General features: G+C 34.3%; 2 protein-coding genes across 2 annotated transcripts in view; one reads left to right on the top strand and one right to left on the bottom strand.

Moving 5' to 3' along the window:
* Positions 1 to 4682, top strand: part of cyp26c1 (cytochrome P450, family 26, subfamily C, polypeptide 1) — a 6179-nt gene extending 1497 nt beyond the window's left edge. Inside the window, exons 2-6 of the mRNA XM_016269916.1 lie at positions 889 to 1113; positions 1318 to 1593; positions 1729 to 1884; positions 2855 to 3280; positions 4004 to 4682. Of these exons, the coding sequence (XP_016125402.1) occupies positions 889 to 1113; positions 1318 to 1593; positions 1729 to 1884; positions 2855 to 3280; positions 4004 to 4381 (1461 nt within the window). The 3' untranslated portion in view covers positions 4382 to 4682. The remainder of the gene's footprint in view (positions 1 to 888; positions 1114 to 1317; positions 1594 to 1728; positions 1885 to 2854; positions 3281 to 4003) is intronic.
* A 10147-nt stretch (positions 4683 to 14829) lies between these two features.
* The window catches only part of slc22a15 (solute carrier family 22 member 15), an 8056-nt gene continuing 3554 nt past the window's right edge, over positions 14830 to 19331 (bottom strand). The window contains exons 6-12 of the mRNA XM_016269717.1: positions 18463 to 18684; positions 17805 to 17945; positions 17632 to 17714; positions 16443 to 16551; positions 16063 to 16135; positions 15675 to 15833; positions 14830 to 15166 (exon numbers count right to left, since the gene is read on the bottom strand). Of these exons, the coding sequence (XP_016125203.1) occupies positions 15110 to 15166; positions 15675 to 15833; positions 16063 to 16135; positions 16443 to 16551; positions 17632 to 17714; positions 17805 to 17945; positions 18463 to 18684 (844 nt within the window). The 3' untranslated portion in view covers positions 14830 to 15109. The remainder of the gene's footprint in view (positions 15167 to 15674; positions 15834 to 16062; positions 16136 to 16442; positions 16552 to 17631; positions 17715 to 17804; positions 17946 to 18462; positions 18685 to 19331) is intronic.

Below are 19331 nucleotides of genomic sequence, written 5' to 3'. Positions count from 1 at the left end.
AATTGCTGGGTTTGTCCCTATTTTACCCAGCACTGGGTTGTATTTAACCCAGCATTTTTTTAGAGTGTAGCTTTATAAATAACGTCAGTAGGCTACTTACGTTTTATCGATGCACCGTATCCTATGTACGTTACAGCGATCAAGCACGTGTTGCTATGGTTACCTCTCTAAGTAAAGCCGGTTTCTTTAAGATCATAAACATTTAGACCAGTGCACTCTGACTCACTTGTGAAACGTAGCTATGAAAACAATACACGAAGCCCCCGGTTAAAATGATGTAGTAGGTAAAAAATAATTAAACGACATATGCTAACTTGTGAGGAAAAAATCGAATTCCATCGCAAACCACCACATTTAGACTAGGCTATTTAGATTTTATAGGGCCTAAGTTAATTATTTTATTAATGTTATATTTTATGTAGATTAGAGTATGTTGCATTTTATGTTATTTTGCTAATATTTTTGCATTACCTTTAGTGTAATGTTTAATGCTTTCTCAAAGGAACATGAGGCATATGAGCCAGTTCCTCTGCTGGCCTGATGTGCAAAATCCACAAGGGGAATTATTCCCTGCATGTGTGAACTTGATGAGGGTGTAATTCTTCACTGTGGTAAAAACCGACCTTTTCACCTTGATTTCATGCAGAACTGATCAATCCTTTCCAGAAGATGCAATCAATCAATCAATAAAATAAATAAATATTCCATTATGTAGGCCTGGAAAGTTTATAAAATAGTATGGGAAATTTGCATGGAAATATTTTTAGTATGGAAATTTTAAAAAGCCTTATAGTCACAAACAACTGAAAGTCTTGGGGAAGTAGTGGGGACTCGGGGTATTGCGTCTATCTAAAAAGTTTGACATGAAACTCTGTTGTGTTGTAACAGGGATCCAGCTTTCACATCTCCAGACGCGAGAAACACGGAAATGTTTTTAAAACTCACCTTTTGGGCAAACCCCTCATCCGAGTGACCGGTGCAGAAAACATCCGTAAGATTCTGCTGGGTGAACACACGCTGGTGTGCACGCAGTGGCCCCAGAGCACACGCATCATCCTGGGGCCCAACACTCTGGTAAACTCAGTTGGTGTCCTGCACAAGAGGAAGAGAAAAGTAAGCGTATCTGAAAGGCATGCACCCTGAAAGACTTTTCAATAAAAAAGGCATCTTATCGAAAGAATTAACCCATTAATTGTATTATTTCTCCTAAATATCCCTGTAAAGATGAACGCTCACAAAAAAATGAATCTTTCATTTCCAGCCATTGATGTTGCAATGAATAGTCCAGCATTTGATCAATAAAATTTTGTTTTCTAGATCCTTGCAAAGGTGTTTAGCCGTGGGGCGCTGGAGGCCTATCTGACACGCCTTCAAGATGTTGTCAAGACTGAAATTGCTAAGTGGTGCTCCGAGACCGGGCCTGTGGACGTTTACACCGTAGCCAAGTCACTCACTTTCCGCATTGCAGTGCGAGTCCTGCTCGGTCTGCATCTGGAGGAGCAGCAAATCACTTCTCTCTCCAAAACCTTTGAACAGCTCATGAACAACCTCTTTTCTCTTCCTATTGACACCCCCATAAGCGGCCTGCGTAAGGTGAGAATGAGTCCAGTTCTGATCTTCCATCCACAAGCCAAAAGTCACATTGTCTCACAGCTTGAGCAAACAAACCATGTCGAAATTTTTTTTTTAGAACTTTTATTCATGAACAGTCTATTTGTTTTGTTGTAGGGAATCAGGGCCCGTGAGATTCTGCACTCTGCCATGGAGAAGATCATAGAGGAGAAACTGAAAAAGCAGCAAACCAGTGATTATTGTGATGCTTTTGACTATATGCTGAGCAGTGCGAAGGAAGATGACTATGAGCTTACAATGCAAGAGCTTAAGGTAAACCATAGAAGGCCAAATCCAAATGTATTGTGCACTCTTAAAAATAAAGGTTCTTTATTGGCATCAATGGTTCCACAAAGAACCTTTACCGTCTATGGAACCTTTTCATTCCACAAAAGGTTCTTTACAGTGGAAAAAGGTTCTTTAGATTATGAAAATGTTCTTCACACTAATAAAAAAATGGTTCTTTTAAGAACTGTTCACTGAAAGGTTCTTTGGGGAACTAAAACTGGTTCTTCTATGGCATCGCTGTGATAACCCCGTTTTGGAACCTTTATTTTTAAGAATGTGTGCTGTCTTTGTACTATTACCTAGTTTTAATTATTTTATTTTGTAATATTATATTTAGCTTTCATCACAGATGATGATCCCATGATAATGTTTTGATCCAATTAAATGCATTTATTCATTCATTTATATACAAATATATATATATATACACACACACACACATACTGTACATACATACATACACATAAAACTGGCCAAAAGTTTGGAAAAATTAAGATTTTTGAATGTTCTTCCATGGCTGGATGCACTAAACTGATCAAAAGCAACAGTACAGACAGTACAGTTTTATATTAGAATAAATGCTGTTCTTCTGAACTTTCTATTCATCAGATCATTCTGAAAAATTTATAATTTTTCACAGCAAAATCTGTTTTCAGCTGTGATAACCATAATTATATATATATATATATATTTATTTATTTATTTATATAACTGTTTTTACTGTATTTTTGAACAAATAAATGCAGTCTTGGTGAGCATAAGTGACAAAGTGAATTTTTTTTTTATATATATATATAAATAATTGTAATTATTCCAAACGTTTGACCTGTACTGAATGTGTATGTGAGCAAAACTAAAAAAAAATGCTATTCTCAGTTGTTTGCATTACATTTTTTTCCTTTCAGTTTCATTTGGATTCATGTTTGCAAAATAAATAAATGAAAATGCATTTCAGGAAACCGCAGTAGAGTTAATCTTCGCTGCTCACTCCACTACTGCCAGCGCATCAACATCCCTCATCCTGCAGCTGCTGCGTCATCCAGATGTGAGTGAGTGCGCCAGAGCAGAGCTGGAAAGCGAGGGGCTGATCGGCGATGCGCATGGATACTGCCGCTCTCGTTGCCATGGGAACGTCATCAGTGAGGAAAGTGATGCTGCTGAGAAGAGTACCAGCGAGTGGAGATCAGCGATGAATAAAACACCGTGTTTTGAAGCAGGAGACAAGGAAGAGTGGCATCGCTCTCGCACCCACGTCCCTTACCTGAGTTTGGAGAAACTGAGTCAACTTTCTTACCTGGACTGTGTGGTCAAAGAGGTGCTTCGGTTCCTCCCACCGGTGTCTGGCGGATACAGGACAGTCCTGCAAACATTTGAATTAAATGTAAGTGTTGTGTTTTTTGTTTTGTTGTTTTGTTTTGTGCAAAATAATTACTGCAAATACCGTTTTATGGATGGTGCATTCATACATTGTCTGCAAAAGTTAGTTAATTTTTTCAGTAACATTTTATATTAGAAACAGAAATTACTACATTATAACATTAGTGAAATTGTGCATTATTAAACCACGATATTGCGTGAATAATAATAATAATGATATTAAATCAGATGTTGCTGGTAAAAATGAACTAAAAATTACTAAAATATTTTTATGCACAGAAAAAAAAAAAAATTATATTAGCGACATTAAATTACATAATGAAATGTGTAAAATGATAAATGTATAGTGTGAATATTAATATAGAATAATAATTTTGTTGTGCATTGAACCCTAAAATGGTGTAAAAAAATATTTTACATTTTATATTAGAAATAAAAATAAAAATTACTACATCATAAAATTTTACATTATAATTTTTAATCATAAAAGTATTAAATCGCAATATAGTGTGATTTTTTTATATATTATTAATTAATAATTAAAGTTTTAAAATTTTTTAAATAATATTTATTTTAGGAACATGAATAAAAATTTATTTTTAATTATAAAATCATGATCATGATATAATGTGAATAATAAACAGATTTTGCTGATGAAAAACATGGATTCAAAAACTTTACACAAAAATCTGTCTAATGTAATAATTTGTATATTGTGCATTTGCAGGGTTATCAGATCCCAAAGGGCTGGAGCGTCATGTACAGCATCCGTGACACGCACGAGACAGCAGAAGCATATCAGAACCCAGAGCTCTTCGACCCAGACCGGTTCTGCGCAGATCGAAACGAGAGCAAAACCGACCGCTTCAGTTACGTCCCATTTGGAGGTGGTGTGAGGAGGTGCATCGGCCGGGAGCTCGCTTTGATTGTGCTCAAAACTCTTGCGGTGGAGTTGCTCGCCACAGTAGATTGCACTCTGGCAACAGAAACATATCCAACGATGCAGACGGTGCCAATCGTGCATCCGGTCAATGGATTGCATGTGTTTTTTAACTACAGAACCCACGGAGTTGAGAGAAATCGGAGGGAATCCACGCATATATAGATAAAAAACTTCATTTAGACACTGTACCACATAGAACGCCAGTGCATAGATGTCAAACTCCTTTTGGGAATCATATGCAGTTTCCTTTATAATGTTTATGTAAAGCAAACCATCTGGAAATGGATGAAATGATGAACCTGACCCATTCATTAGATAATGCAGTCTTGAACTTGAACACTTGTTTTTAGTGAACTTGTGGAAAGGGTAAATATCCACTAGAATGCATGAAAAAGTTACTTAAACCTGTGTAAAAATATGTTAGGTTTGAATAGCCAAGCCATTGTGATGTGCATGAGGAAATCTAAAAAGAAAAAAAAAAATCTTATAAACTATAAAAATAGAAATGCATTTAAATTCATTTATTATTTCATCTCAGTCTTGTATGTGATATATAAACAAAACCTGTTTTTGTTTTATGAAATGAAGTAGGAACACAAATAAGCTCTATTTATATTTTTCTCAAGTGAATAGGATAGCTCACTAAATAAAAAATTATATTATGCCACTTTCTAATTTCTAGGCCACTGTACTACTAAAATGACTAGTTATCTCTACATGCTGTCCTTGCGGCTCTAGTACTTACAGAAGTTACACATTGCTTTAAACCATGTAAATAGATGACTAATGCATAGTTATTTGTGTTTATCATGAATGTAAGCTGTGAAAAATGACCCTTGCGCTGTGAACTGGGGGATCAGTTTAAATACAGGGAAGGAGAAAACAAGCAGCACTTTTTCTCCAAATTAGGAGTTTATGTGTATACATGTTGTATATGTTCAGTACTTGTGTAATACTTCTTGTAGTTCCTGTGCTCATGTGTTTGTCTTGTTGAATAGTGCTCATGTTAATTTTATATCTTTTGTGGTATCTATTTTGAAATGTGTATTTGGAGCGGTTATAGTGTTTAAGATGTCTCTGTTCAATAAAGAGATTTGATGTGTTTATTTGCGCTTTGTTGAGCATGAACATTATGTTTGGGGTCAGTATGTTACATACATATATATGTAAACATTTATCATAAGAATTTACACTCCCATTCAAAAGTTTGAGGTCAGTAAAATATGAAAAAAAGAATACTTATTTTCAGCATGGATGCATTAAATTGATCAAATGTGACAGTAAAGACATTGTGTTATAAATAAAACATTTAAAACTTTATATTCATCAAAGAATCCTGAAAAAATGTATCACAGAAACATTTGGCAGCACAACTGCTTTCAGCACTGAAATAATACAAATAAATGTTTCTTAATCAGTACACTGTAAAAAATGACCGTGAATTTAACGGTAGAAGACTGTAAAAATTCTACAGTAAAAACCTGTTAAATGGTTAACGGTAAATTCCCCTACTATATACGGTGAAAAACTGTATTGGACATTACATGTATTGGACATTAATTTTACAGTAGTATACCGTTTTTGGAAGTGAAATAGGCCGTATAATTTACAGTGAATAACCGTAAATTGACATTCCCAGAATTCCCTGCGTTACATTTCAAATTTGATGTTTTTTTGTTGAAATAACTATGTTTCTTCTTAGTTTTTTCTTATCAATTTTGTATATTAGGGTTGAGTGTTACACCTAATGTTGTTAAATTAATGTTTATTGCGTTATTTCAGTTTCATGTGTGTTACCATGATGGTGTTTGGTGTTTGTGTGAATGACACGGCGCACCTTCTATATATGTTATTATTTAAAAGCTACTTGTGATGGGCTTTTGTTCATCATGTGACTTTCTCATCACCACCTGCATTTGGTGGTTATCAGTGTATTACAAAGGTACAAAACAGATGTCAGTGCTTCAATAGGTTGGTATATAATAACATTTTATCAGTTAATGAAATTACGGTATTTGACTGTAAATTTAAGTTAAAACCATAAAACCTAAAACGTTGCTACCATATTTTTTACGGTAAAATTCCGGTAACCACAGCTGCCGTTTTTTTACCGTAAATTTTACTGATTTTTTTTTTACAGTGTATATTATGAGTTCTGAAGGATCACGTGACCCTGAAAATTGGAGTTATGACTGCTGAAAATTCAGCTTTGCCATCACAGGAATAAATTACAATAGAAAACAGTTTTTTTTATTATAATAACATTTAACTGTTTTACTGCATTTTTGATCAAATAAATGCAGCCTTGTTCAAAATATGAGGCTTCTACATTTGATACATTGGGGTTTATAAAACAAATTTGGCTACGTTACTGCAATTTCTACTGAGTAAAGGTTTCCTTTTGTCTCAACAAGCATTAAGATGTTATGTTTACCACGAAACTACTCGAGAACATGAAGGACAAGACCGTAGTGTTTAGATAAAGCAGAGCGGTGCCTGAATCCACCAGCAGTAGACATGCAGCCTCTCTTATCAATAAAAACGGGTCTCTGCGCAAAAGAGGAAGCAGCTTTCACACATGTATGGACATAAAACTGACAAAAGAATCTGTGATGGACTGACACACACACACACACACCCTTAAGACTAGCAGCCGAAGGGCACACAGACATACCAGACGGAGAACATACAGTGTGCTTCAGTGTCAAGGGTGGAAGAGATATTGGAGAGGATGGGAGTGGTGAGAGAGGTGGGATGAAGAAAGGTTATAGTTAGGAAGCAACAAAGATGGGAAATTGTCATGAAATCCTAATGGAATCATGTGACTTGTGTCTCTATTGGGATCTTGACCTTGTTCTAATAAAAATTAAGGGGAAAAGGGCAATATATATACAAATATATGTACAAATTCAAATAAATGAGCAAAACTAAAATACAATTTGTTTCTGCTCTGCTGATGAAGTCGATGTTAACAGTTATCTTTCTTTCCCTTTCGGCTTGTAAGAGCTAACAATCAAATTTCCATTGAAATCCATGTGGTATCATCCCATTTCTCTCTTCACTGTTCCATCGTGCCCTTGAGGCAGGATCATAGTTCAGCTGAACTTCTGAACCGGATTACCTTTTGTGCATGTGTGTATACATGATGTCACACCTTCAATCATCTGACTTCCAGCGGGATAAACAGCATGATTTGTAAGTGCCAATGACTTAAACACTCTACAAAGGTTACTATCAGCCATCCTAACTAACCTACTCTAAATATGGGTTGGTGAAGAGTTTAGATGTCAAAATCAATATTCTAAATATTCTTTGAGATAAGTAAACCCATTAAAGCATGAACGTCAGCAGCTACAGGTAAGATGTGAAGTGTTTGTCGGGCATCAGTCATGGTGGAAGCTGTGTGATGTGTCATGACCTCTGTCGGCAGCATCAGTGTGTGTTGGAATGCAGAAGCAGCAGCTGGTGTCTACACTGTAATTACCCCAAAGCACAAATGATACCTGACCCAAACATGCACACATCAGCTACACGTACTCACACCACCCCTCTGTAGTCAAGAGTTCAGAAAACAAGGGCAAAGGTGAGTGCACACATATTTATATAGACATTTCTCAGCTGCACATCCTTCATCTTCCAGTGTATTAGACAGACAGACAGATCGATAATACTGTATGTATTTATAAAAAAATAGACATTAAAACAAGACAGACAGACAGACAATACTGTATGTATTTATTAAAAAATTGACATTAAAACAAGACAGACAGACAGACAGACAATACTGTATGTATTTATAAAAAAAATAGACCGACAGACAGACAGACAGACAGACAGACAATACTGTATGCATTTATAAAAAATAGACATTAAAACAGACAGATAATACTGTATGCATTTATAAAAAATAGACATTAAAACAATAAGACAGACAGACAATACTGTATGCATTTATAAAAAATAGACATTAAAACAATAAGACAGACAGACAATACTGTATGCATTTATAAAAAATAGACATTAAAACAAGACAGACAGACAGACAATACTGTATGCATTTATAAAAAAATAGACATTAAAACAGACAGACAGACAATACTGTATTCATTTATAAAAAAATAGACATTAAAACAAAACAAGACAGACAGACAGACAATACTGTATGCATTTATAAAAAAAATAGACATTAAAACAGACAGACAGACAGACAGATAGATAGAAATACTGTATGTATTTATAAAAAAATAGACATCAAAACAAAACAAGACAGACAGACAGACGATACTGTATGCATTCATAAAAAATAGACACTAAAACAGACAGACAGACAGACAGATAGATAGAAATACTGTATGTATTTATAAAAAAATAGACATCAAAACAAAACAAGACAGACAGACAGACAATACTGTATGCATTTATAAAAAAAATAGACATTAAAACAAGACAGACAGACAGACGATACTGTATGCATTTATAAAAAATAGACACTAAAACAGACAGACAGACAGACAATACTTTATACATTTATAAAAAAATAGACATTAAAACAAGACAGACAGACAGACAATACTGTATACATTTATAAAAAAATAGACATTAAAACAAGACAGACAGACAGACAGACAGATAGATAGAAATACTGTATGTATTTATAAAAAATTGACATTGAAACAATAAGACAGACAGATAGATAATACTGTATGCATTTATAAAAAAAAATAGACAGACAGACAGATAATATTGTATGTATTCATAAAAAAGTAGACATTAAAAAAGACAGACAGATAACTATGTATTTATAAAAAAAACAGACAGACAGACAGACAGATAGATAGAAATACTGTATGCATTTATAAAAAAGTAGACAGACAGACAGACAGACAGATAGAAATACTGTATGTATTTATAAAAAATAGACATTAAAACAATAAGACAGACAGACAGATAGATAATATTGTATGTATTCATAAAAAACAGACATTAAAACAATAAGACAGACAGACAGATAGATAGATGACAGACAGACAGACAGATAGATAGATGACAGACAGACAGACAGATAGATAGATGACAGACAGACAGACAGATAGATAATATTGTATGTATTCATAAAAAAATAGACAGACAGACAGAGACAGATAGATAATACTGTATGTATTTATAAAAAAATAGACATTAAAACAATGAGACAGACAGACAGACAGATAGATAATATTGTATGTATTCATAAAAAACAGACATTAAAACAATAAGACAGACAGACAGACAGATAGATAATATTGTATGTATTCATAAAAAATAGACAGACAGACAGAGACAGATAGATAATACTGTATGTATTTATAAAAAACAGACATTAAAACAATAAGACAGACAGATAGATAGATAATACTGTATGCATTTATAAAAAACAGACATTAAAACAAGACAGACAGACAGACGATACTGTATGCATTTATAAAAAAATAGACAGACAGACAGACAGATAGAAATACTGTATGTATTTATAAAAAATAGACATTAAAACAACAAGACAGACAGACAGATAATATTGTATGCATTCATAAAAAAATAGACATTAAAACAAGACAGACAGACACACAGAGATAGATAATACTGTATGCATTTATAAAAAAAATAGACAGACAGATAGACAGATAATACTGTATGCATTTATAAAAAATAGACAGATAGATAGATGGATAGATCATACTGTATGCATTTATAAAAAAAATAGACATTAAAACAGACAGACAGACAGATAATACTGTATGCATTTATAAAAAATAGACAGATAGATAGATGGATAGATCATACTGTATGCATTTATAAAAAAATAGACATTAAAACAGACAGACAGACAGATAATACTGTATGCATTTATAAAAAAAATAGACATTTAAACAGACGGACGGACGGATGGACAGATAATACTGTATTTATTTATAAAAAAAATAGACATTAAAACAACAAGACAGACAGATAGACAGACATTTCAGTTTTTCAGTAGGAGCACAAGATGGTCTTTGCCACATCAGGCGTCAACTTCAAATATTTGGCAAGTTCAGTGGAAGTGTCAGGATTGTCCCATAAAAATGCAGTGTCTCTGAACTCACTCCCTAAGCATCTCATTACAGTGAAATGGTGTCTGGTGACAATTCAGCCTTCGTAAGAATGAGGATATCACCTCGACATGACTCCTACAGCTTACTGCAACTTCAGATGTGACAGGCTATAGATCACTTTATTTCCTGTTGTTCTCTGGAACATAATCATCCTCACCTCAGGTGCACGTCATTGCCTACTGTACTTTCCTTAAAGGGAATATTCATTCATGAGGAAAATATGAGGGAAAACATCCAGCAAACTGTGATGGGACTTGCTGTTGACCCGAGCTGACTGAATTTGAGTTATACAGAAATTCTTCCCACAGCCTTTGGGTGAATCACAGCAAATGGCAGTGCTGCATTTCTAAAGTCATTCATCAGACACAAATATAGAAGTTGGGTGGGTTTTCAGGGTTCAATAACAGAGTGATTGACATGCTTTAATAAAGAAGAATCAACGCACTGATAATGCTACACCCACTGTCAGCACATCTGCATAAGCTTTTGATGCAGCAAAAAATGCTTATGAATGAATAGGTTCAGCTCGACTGAGTGTCTACAAAAATTCAGGGAGGACTTTCATGGGTAAATTCACTTTTTAGAGCTAAAATCAAATAGGATTACAAGTACATTACAGTGGCATCTCAATTCACAAATCTGTCATCAGACCTGATGGTTAGTAGTGATACGGTCACATAATAATAAAGAAGCTTTTTAAATGTCATTCAGACTAGCTTGGCTAACTTCAGGCATTTACATTGTGTTACACTTGTTTTTCTAAGTAATATTCTGAATTAATTCCTTCATTTCCATTCAAGCATTCGACATATGAATCATCACTCCGTTTCTGGAAAAAATGCTGTGTGAGCAAAATGCACATTATGGATCATCTAAATGGGCACATAAAAGGGTTTCCCAACCTTTTTTGTCCATTGAATCCCTTTGATCTAACCCAGACATGTGCAGTCCTCCTGGAGAGGCACATTCTTGTGGAGTTTAGCTCCAACCGTCTCCTCTCCAGCACACCTGTGTGGAAGGTTCTAGTGACCTTGGAGGCCTTGATTACCAGGTTCAGGTGTTAATTAGGGTTAGAGATCAATCAGTCCGGGATCCACCATCCGGGATTAGTGTTGGAAATCTCTAATCTTAATTATTGTAATTATATACTTGAAGTACATCCTAAGATTTTTAATGTTGTTTTATTTTTAACTTTTCAATACACTTAATTATATTTACATTATTTATATAACAACTTTCTGTATGTTGTTATGTCTTGAAATACATGTAAATATGTAAGATAGCATAATAATAAAAGGCAATATTTGATTGCTTATTAAAAATAAAATACATGTTTCGATATAAAAGAACATGTATATTTCAGTTTGTTTTATCCTTTATTTTCAAGGTATTATTTTCATAAGGTTCTTTTACTAATTTATAGACAGAACAGATAGATATGGTTATATATCAAAATATTTAAAAATGTATTTTTTTATAATGTATTTCTTATTTATTAATATGAATATAAATTATAACAATATATATGTATTAATATTCTAAAACAAAATAAAACATCTCACAGAGTTTGGATAAGTAAGCACAGTATGAGATGTTTATTTCTGTTATTTTCATCTTTTATTCTGAAGACATTGTTTTTCAATTAAATTCAATTCAAGTTTATTTGTATAGCGCTTTTCACGATACAAATCGTTGCAAAGCAACTTTACAGCAAATTAAGTTTCTACAATATTTAGTAGTAGCTTATCAGTGGTGACTGTCAGTTAATGTACATATGGCAGAAATGTACGGAAAAATCAATTAAAGACGTAATCAAACAGACGATGAACACTATTAACAGCAATTATTATTTGGTAGTTCTGTATGTTGTTTCATGGTTGGCATCATCTGAGGTCCTCTGAGGGGTTGGCATCATCTCTTCTCAGGTGTTCTGGATCCAGATTGAAGCTTGTGCAGAAACAGAGAAACAAATAGAGACATAATTAGCGTAGCTGCCGTTCCAACCAAGCAAAATTGATTTGTTTAACCCAAACTAAAGAATAATAATGTGCAATTGATTAGATATAACTGCAGTAAAAGATTATGAGATGCATTATTTGAATGCTTGGCCAAAGAGATGTGTCTTTAATCTAGACTTAAACAAGAGAGTGTGTCTGAACCCCGAACGTTATCAGGAAGGCTATTCCAGAGTTTGAGAGTCAAATATGAAAAAGCTCTACCTCCTTTAGTGGACTTTGCTATCCTAGGTACTACCAAAAGTCCAGTTTTGTGACCTTAGGGAGCGTGATGGATTGTAGCGTGGTAGAAGACTAGTTAGGTACGCAGGAGCTAACCCATTAAGGGCCTTATAGGCAGGTAATAATATTTTGTAACTGATACGGAACTTAATAGGTACCCAGTGCAGAGACTGTAAAATTGTTTTCACCGGTTCTTTTGCTTATTTATTTTTGCTTACAGACAGAACAATAGAATGGAATAGAATATAATATATATACATATATATACTAAAACACAACAAAGCACAAACATTTCAGTTCGGATAAGTAAGCCCAGTACCAGCTGCTTATTCCTGTTATTTTCATCCTTTATTTTCTCAGGTTCTTTTGCTTATTTATACAGACAGAACCGGTACAGTATGGCCTGCAGCAATGATCTTGCGAGTTCAGTCTCAGGTCATATTGTTCTATGATTTTCCAGAAATCTGGCTTCCTCCTCAGGCTTCATACCTGTGTTTATGGCTCACCGCTCGAACTCTTTCTTCCCACACCCCCATATGAACACAGACAATGACACTGACCCGATATTGAACCTGAACTACTTTTCTGTACAGGTGTGTGACAGTTGTTGTGCTTTCTGAATGTGATGAGCTGAAAGCAGGAAAGTCACATTACCCCAGGCTTATAGGCTCCCATTACAAAAATAAATAATGTGGTGTTTAAAAAGAGGGCTTGATAACATCACCCAAATAAAAAAAGCTGTTGTTTATATATATAGTAAGTAAGACTTACTTTGATGATTTATTTTGTTAAACAGTTCATTAAAATTTTGCAGATGAATTGCAGCATTGCAAACATAATAACAGACAAATAATTTGGTTTTATTAGAAGTTGAACACATGGTATAAATCAGGGGTGTCCAAACTCGGTCCTGGAGGGCCGGTGTCCTGAAGAGTTTAGTTCCAACCCCAATTAAACACACCTGAAGCAGCTAATCAAGCTCTTACTAGGCATACTAGAAACTTAAAGGCAGGTGTGTTGAGGCAAGTTGGAGCTAAACTCTGCAGGACACCGGCCTTCCAGGACCGAGTTTGGACACCCCTGGTATAGATAATGCACTCAAGAGACCACACCTTCTGTACCTGCTGTTTATCTCCTTGTGCAGGGTGATATAACGCCCGCCAGGCCTTGGAGGAAGACTTACAGAATGAAAACAGTTATTATAGTTAATGCCTGCTCTCTCTCAACCTATTCCGTCAGCTACATGCAGCGCCACAGGCTGCGATTACAGCAAGGAAAGAGAGACGGAAACAAAACAAAAAAAACAGGTTTGTGGTTGAAAGTTTTGTGCCGGCTTCTTTGAAACTCCCAGCTCCTGAATCCTGTGGTTTACCTGAGCACTGCTCACCTGCGTCAACGCTGACATCACCACCACAGGACTGGAACAGGTCAAAGGTGACTTCAGTTCAGGGGAGGTGGCCTTCAACACAGTGCCGTCTACTGGTTACAAACAGACATAAACGATCATGCGCAATATACATGAGGCATTTATTTCAAAGCTTTTCCCTTAACTCTCAAGATAAACACAAAAGCATGTTTAGCACTGTACAGAGATATTTGTGTTTAACACTTCACTTCTCCCTTTGGAGAAAAACAACAATCAATAATGGTAAAAAAGGGTCTCTTAAAACAACAGTTCACCCCAAAATTAAAATTCTGCTATTATTCACCGCCCCCATGTTGATTCAAACCAACATGCTGATTTCCCCCCCCCCCAGCAAAACACCAAAGGCAAAAAAAAAAGTCATGAATAAAAGTATGAATCCCAAATCTAATTTATTCACTGATAATATTTATTGAATTTCAAATCAAGTGTCCAATGACCGAACTACTTGTGTGTTGCACAGAAAAAAATACCAGCATATGAGTATGATGGAAAAATATTGTCAGTAAAGATTTAAAACAGCAAATAAATGAATTTTAATTTTTGAGTGAACCATTTCCAAAACGAAGATTCAGTATCACTGAAATTTGCAGCCATTATTGATTATTAATTGAATGCTTATATAAACACTCTGGTGAATGCAATGTCACAGCTCACAAAAAAAATAACAAGACATTTGTTCATAAATGGCAGTAAACACATGAAATTAGTTGTCATAATTGTCAGACATTATGAGAGAAAAAAAAAAAAGTTAACGAATGAAAATCTGGTCCATTTTCCATTATTTTAAATTAGTCCTGACAGTTAAATCTAAACAAGACATTTGTTCATAAATGGCAGTAAACACATGAAATTAGTTGTCATAATTGTCAGACATTATGAGAAAAAAAAAAAAAAGTTAACGAATGAAAATCTGGTCCATTTTCCATTATTTTAAATTAGTCCTGACAGTTAAATCTGTTGAATTGATCCTTTGAGCAGACAGATTTCTTCTGGAAGGCACCTTTAGTCTTTCAGTGAGTCAGTGTATGGCACGAAATTCTGACCATGGTCAAGGAATGTATGTAAACGGGTGTAATATAATGTTTTCAAGGTCTTTGTCTTAGTCACTGTCAGCCCCGTTGTGGTCAATTAAATGCTTTTCTTCCAAAAGGTGAACCTATAAAAAACACAACAATCCATTATGAAGAAAAGGTCTAATTGGGATTCTTGTAAAGCAATATATATTTAAAAAAATAAATTCTCAGAGTTTGTTGGACACATGAAACATTGATTTCAGCTGAATTTATTTATACTGCAGTTTTTAATTATAATTTTATTCACAATACCTTTATTATAATAATTACAATAAATAATTATGCATTCAATAATTTTTTATCATGTGTTCTTGCATCACAAACAGCAGAGCATGGTGCTACCAATGTCAAAGTCACAGGTTCGATGAAATATGTATTCAATATAAATCACTTTGGATAAAACATCGGCCAAAAGCATAACAGTAAATGTAAGTGTAAGAAGACTGTTATATAAGAGACATGAAACTATACAAAAACATTTGGCGGCAGAATGCCGTGATCAACCAACCAGAAGTAAGTATTCCAGGGAGTTATGCAATTAGACAGTTTAATAATCTTATGAAATTACAATTCTGTCATGCTCATGTTTACCTGTGGCTGTAAGAGTCGCTGGTAGGTGGGGCTGGACAGTTCATCGAGTGTTTCAGCAGCAGGTTTATTAAGTGTCTCCGGCAGAAGAAGCCCCAGGCAGCCCGCGGAAATCCCACTCAAACAGAACACCATAAATGGCATGGAGGTGTGCAATGATTTCTGGACAATTACCAATAAATCAGTACACAATCAATCAATATAATAATAATAATAATAACGCTGATCAAATATATTTACAATATTAATTAACTTTACAAGAATTTTTACACATTATATTAATAACATCTATGAATGCATATATTAACACATTAATAATTATTAATCACACAAGAAAATATTTAGGGGGGAAAATGGCATTTCTTAAGTCAGACAGCTTACAGCTACTTACCATACTCGGCACAAACGGTGCCAGAATTCCCCCAACTCTACAGGACATGGAACACACACCCAGCCCAGCATTCCTAACACACACAAACACACACACACACACTTACATTAGAATTCACCCAGCACATGCAGTGAGGGACTTTTGGGTTGTACGTTGATTATATAATGGCATACACTAGAGGGCGCTGTTTGCTCAAGCACAGAATCTTATTCTGTAAGGAACTAAACACATTTTATACAATTAAACACATTTTAATAATTTTATATTATTAATAATATAATTATTATTAATATTAATAATACATTTTTATTTAAAATGACAATTGTAAAAGAGCTAAAGCACAAAAGACATCACACATGCAGCAAAAGCGTTGGCTGTACCTGATCACGGTTGGGTAGAGCTCTGACGTATACACGTACACAATATTAAATGCAGCACTGACCATCAGTTTTCCCACTAGAGCCAGTGACGTGGCACTTAATAAGGACCCTGAGGAAAGCAAACAACAGGCTTTAGACAACCAAATTAGAATGCATGATATATGTTTACAGAGAATATTAGCACTACTGGTCAAAAATTTGAAAATAGATTTTTTTTTACGTTTTCTTTTATAAATGTTGGTAACAGTTGTTCTACTTAATATTTTTGGTGGAAACCTTGATACACTACCATTCTAAGTCGGGGGTAGGTAAGATTTAAAATAAAAAGGAAGAAAATGTGTTTTTATTCAGCAATGACATTAAATTCAAAAGTGACAGTAAAGACATTTATGTATATTATTAAAAATATTTTTATTTCAAATACATTTTTTTTTTAAAACTTTTTTATTCATCAAAGAATCTTTAAATAAATGTATCATGGCTTCCACAATAATAATAATAATAATAATAATAATAAACATTATTAATAATAAGAGTCGATTTATATAATAATTGAGCACCAGATCAGCATATTAGAATGATTTCTGAAGGATCATGTGACATTGAAGACTGGAGTTATGGCATTAAATTCAAAAGTGACAGTAAAGACATTTATGTATATTATTAAAAATATTTTTATTTCAAATACATTTTTTTTTTAAACTTTTTTATTCATCAAAGAATCTTTAAATAAATGTATCATGGCTTCCACAATAATAATAATAATAATAATAATAATAATAAACATTATTAATAATAATTTGAGTCGATTTATATAATAATTGAGCACCAGATCAGCATATTAGAATGATTTCTGAAGGATCATGTGACATTGAAGACTGGAGTTATGGCTGCTGAAAATTCAGCTTTGCCATCACAGGAATAAATTACATTTCACAATTGAATAATAAAAAAAGTTATTTAAAATTTTAATTATATTTATATAATATTAACGTTTTTACTGATCAAATAAATGCAGCATAAGACACTTCTTTCAAAAACATTTTTAAATGTTAATTATTTCACTTTTGACCAATTGTGTGTGTGTGTGTGGACCCAAAATGTATCATTCCTGAAACAATTAATTGCATAAATATCCAAAAATAAACCAAGTGGCATCAAAGCCTAATGTATTTGGAAAGATGATCACCTGATACAGGTACGAACATTGTGAGCAGACAGGATACGCCTGCAAATGCAAGAAAATTGGCCATTGACTTCCTCCGGCCTGCCCTAAAAGAAAAACAAGCAAACACACTAAGCTAATAATGTGAGAGAGTCTGATACTGCAGCATGTGGATGTGATCGTGCGAGTGCATTTACCACGGTTTGTTAATGAAGTACATGCAGAGAGGGTATGCAGGGAGTTCCACCAGACCATACATAGCAACGCTAAGGTAACGATTACCTTTATCTTCACTGGCACTGAGGGTCAATCCATAATACACAAGGCTACACGCATACCTGCATCATACACATACACACACAGAATGAGTACATTAAAATGCACAGATCATTGGCATAATACTGTAAGAGTGAAATAAAGATATACAGTGGGGCAAATAAGTATTTGATACACTGCCGATTTTTCAAGTTTTCCCACTTACAAAGAATGGAGAGATCTGTAATTTTCATCGTAGGTACACCTCAACTTTAATACAGGTAATGAGTGGAGGATAGGAGGGCTTCTTAAAGACAAACTAACAGGTCTGTGAGAGCTAGAATTCTTGCTGGTTGGTAGGTGATCAAATACTTATTTCATGCAATAAAATGGAAATTAATTATTTAAAAATCATACAATGTGATTTTCTGGATTTTTTTTTTGATTCTGTCTCTCACAGTTGAGGTGTACCTACGATGAAAATTACAGATCTCTCCATTCTTTGTAAGTGGGAAAACTTGAAAAATCAGCAGTGTATCAAATACTTATTTGCCCCATTGTAGCTTTTGGAAATATTACAGACGTCTATAAAATACTCACCACACATACATGAGCACCACAGTCCTCCAGCGCAGTATGGGATGTGTGACCAGCTGGAAAACCCCAGGGCTGGATGCATCCGGAGCGCTGGCGCTGACGGCCCGCCGGAGCTTCACTGGAATTCTGCCTTTCCCGTTCCTCACAGCAAAATCCTTCAGGATATCTTCAGCCTTCTCCGTCTGACCCCGAGAATAAAGCCAGCGTGGAGATTCTGGCAAAGTCCTGCCACAGTCATGGAAATTAGCCAGACATATTCTTATTTCTCATGTTCAAGAGACATTATGACATTTTAGATAAGATTCCAATATGATTTGAACCTTTTGACGAGGGAATATTTTCTGAGAATGTTTTTGATACAGGCTTAATATGTTTCCTGAAGCTTTTTGCCCCATTTATTCAATGGAGTACAAGAAAAAGCACAGAAAAGAATGGGAAGAAGGTGAATGAAATCAGAAAATCATGCAAGTCAGACTTGCTTTGCATATGTATTTGTTCTATGACTATTAAGCTAGTAATTACCTTCTGACAATGATATTTGTATAACATGTTTATGTATTTATTATAAGGGCAAAATGTAAATGTTGTATTGTTAATTTAGGCAAATTTTATGGCAAGAACTGGGTAGAACCAGTAATTGATATATATATATATATATATATATATATATACACATACATACACACACACACACACACACACACACACAATATATCTGAAAGCTGAATAAATACGCTTTCCACTGATGTACGGTTTGTTAGGATAGGACAATATTTGGCCGATATACAACTATTTGAAAATCTGGAATCTGAGGGTGCAAAAAAAAAAAAAAAAAAAAAAAATTTTAAAAAAAACCCTTTAAAATGTTCACA

This window comes from Sinocyclocheilus grahami, unplaced genomic scaffold (genome assembly GCF_001515645.1).
Source record: "Sinocyclocheilus grahami isolate Dianchi unplaced genomic scaffold, SAMN03320097.WGS_v1.1 scaffold54.1, whole genome shotgun sequence".
Classification (NCBI taxonomy): Eukaryota; Metazoa; Chordata; class Actinopteri; order Cypriniformes; family Cyprinidae; genus Sinocyclocheilus; species Sinocyclocheilus grahami.
This window is presented reverse-complemented; position numbering and strand designations above follow the sequence as displayed.